General features: G+C 49.9%; 1 protein-coding gene across 1 annotated transcript; it reads right to left on the bottom strand.

The window, feature by feature from the left end:
- Positions 1-325: 325 nt before the first annotated feature.
- Positions 326-1,192, bottom strand: LOC116417387. The gene has a single exon (XM_031930186.1). The coding sequence runs from the start codon at positions 1,190-1,192 to the stop codon at positions 326-328; it is 867 nt and encodes a 288-aa protein (XP_031786046.1).
- Between the last annotated feature and the right edge of the window lie 309 nt (positions 1,193-1,501).

Genomic DNA, 1,501 nt, shown 5'->3' with positions numbered 1-1,501 from the left:
GTGACGTAAGCTTAGGGAGAACTAGCATCTCAGTTTCAACCTGGAATCCTGGATCTATCGCTAAACGAAGAGTGAGTGGAACGATCGACCGAGCAGTGCCAGCTGCACTAGCTCCCAAGCCAGACAGTGGCACGTGTGTACGTCGCTTAGGCAGTCCAAGTAACTGCACAATGGCTTCGGACACAAACGACGCTTCTGAGCCTTGATCTAAAAGCGCCCGTACATACGTGCCCTTGTTCTTAGGGCCTACCACTAACACACGCGCAGTAGCAAGAAGAATCTTCCTCGAAGACACCAAGGAATTAGCAGCATCCAAAACCACTGCTTAGCCGCTACTGGAGTTCCCTTGGTCCTTCTTCGGCGCAGTAGACGATGATCCTTGACTGCTCCTACTCGGATCATGAAGAGAGGAATGATGCTTTTGTTTACATTCCGAACAACGACCCGAAGAGGAACAAGAATTCGCTCGATGATGTCCCAGACAGTTGAAACAGAGCCGGAGCCGCTTAACCTCCTTCTGGCGATCCTGGAACTTCTTCTCCTTGTACTGAGAGCATCGCATCAGCGCGTGTGGACCAGCACAGAGAGGACACTGCGAAGAGTTCGCGTGGAACACCTTACGAGGATGAATCGATTTAAGCGGAGCAGCCGATCGTTTCTCGCCACGTCGATCAGGAGCCAGCACGCCAAGAGTTTGAGCTCGAGTTTCAAGGAATTCGATAAACTCGTGGAATGTTGCCGGAGTGTACGATGACTCAGTGACCTCCTGCCCTACACCTGCTCCTGGCTCTATCTTCTTTCGCTCCTTCTCGCTAAGTAAGGACTCCCATCGACTACGAGACTCCGGATCTAAGCGCTCAGACAAGAGTAAAACGAACCATACATCCCACTGGTCTATCGGCATCTTCAAATTCTCCAGAGCACGAACGATACGCGTAGCCTCATCAATTAAAAAGCATAACTCATCACCTGATTCCTTCTTAAGATGAGGAAGAGCTATAAAGGCCGTCAAGTACTTGGTGATGATGAGCCTTGGATTATGGTAACGAAGCTCCAACGCCTTCCATGTGCTTGCATAGTTAGCGTTAGTAGTTGGAATTTCCTTCACGAAATCAGCCGCGCTACCGGTCAAGAACATTTTCAGGTACTGTAACCGAGTAGCATCAGAAATCCGAGGAAAATCATGCACCATGTTCCTAAAATTATCCCTAAAACTCGCCTAATCTTCGTAGTTGCCTGAAAACGAAAGAAGGTTAATTTTGGGAAGTTTCGTGAACCCAGCATCTGACGCAGTAGAATTCAGCAATCCGCCAGGAAGTGTTGACTGATCAGCGACCTCAAACTGCGACAGCAACGTCAAGAATTCATCGAGAGCCTCCTCATAAGCCCCCTGGAGATCCCCGAAGTTATCTTCGGTGACGTACGCATCCGCCTCAGCATCATCTCTGGCGACGATCTCCGAGTGAGTCCTCCGAGCCTCATCCCAGACCTCCTTCAAAGC

Source organism: Nasonia vitripennis, assembly GCF_009193385.2.
Source record: "Nasonia vitripennis strain AsymCx chromosome 4 unlocalized genomic scaffold, Nvit_psr_1.1 chr4_random0010, whole genome shotgun sequence".
NCBI lineage: Eukaryota > Metazoa > Arthropoda > Insecta > Hymenoptera > Pteromalidae > Nasonia > Nasonia vitripennis.
The sequence above is the reverse complement of the archived record's forward strand: the minus strand, read 5'-3'. Positions and strand labels throughout refer to the sequence as shown.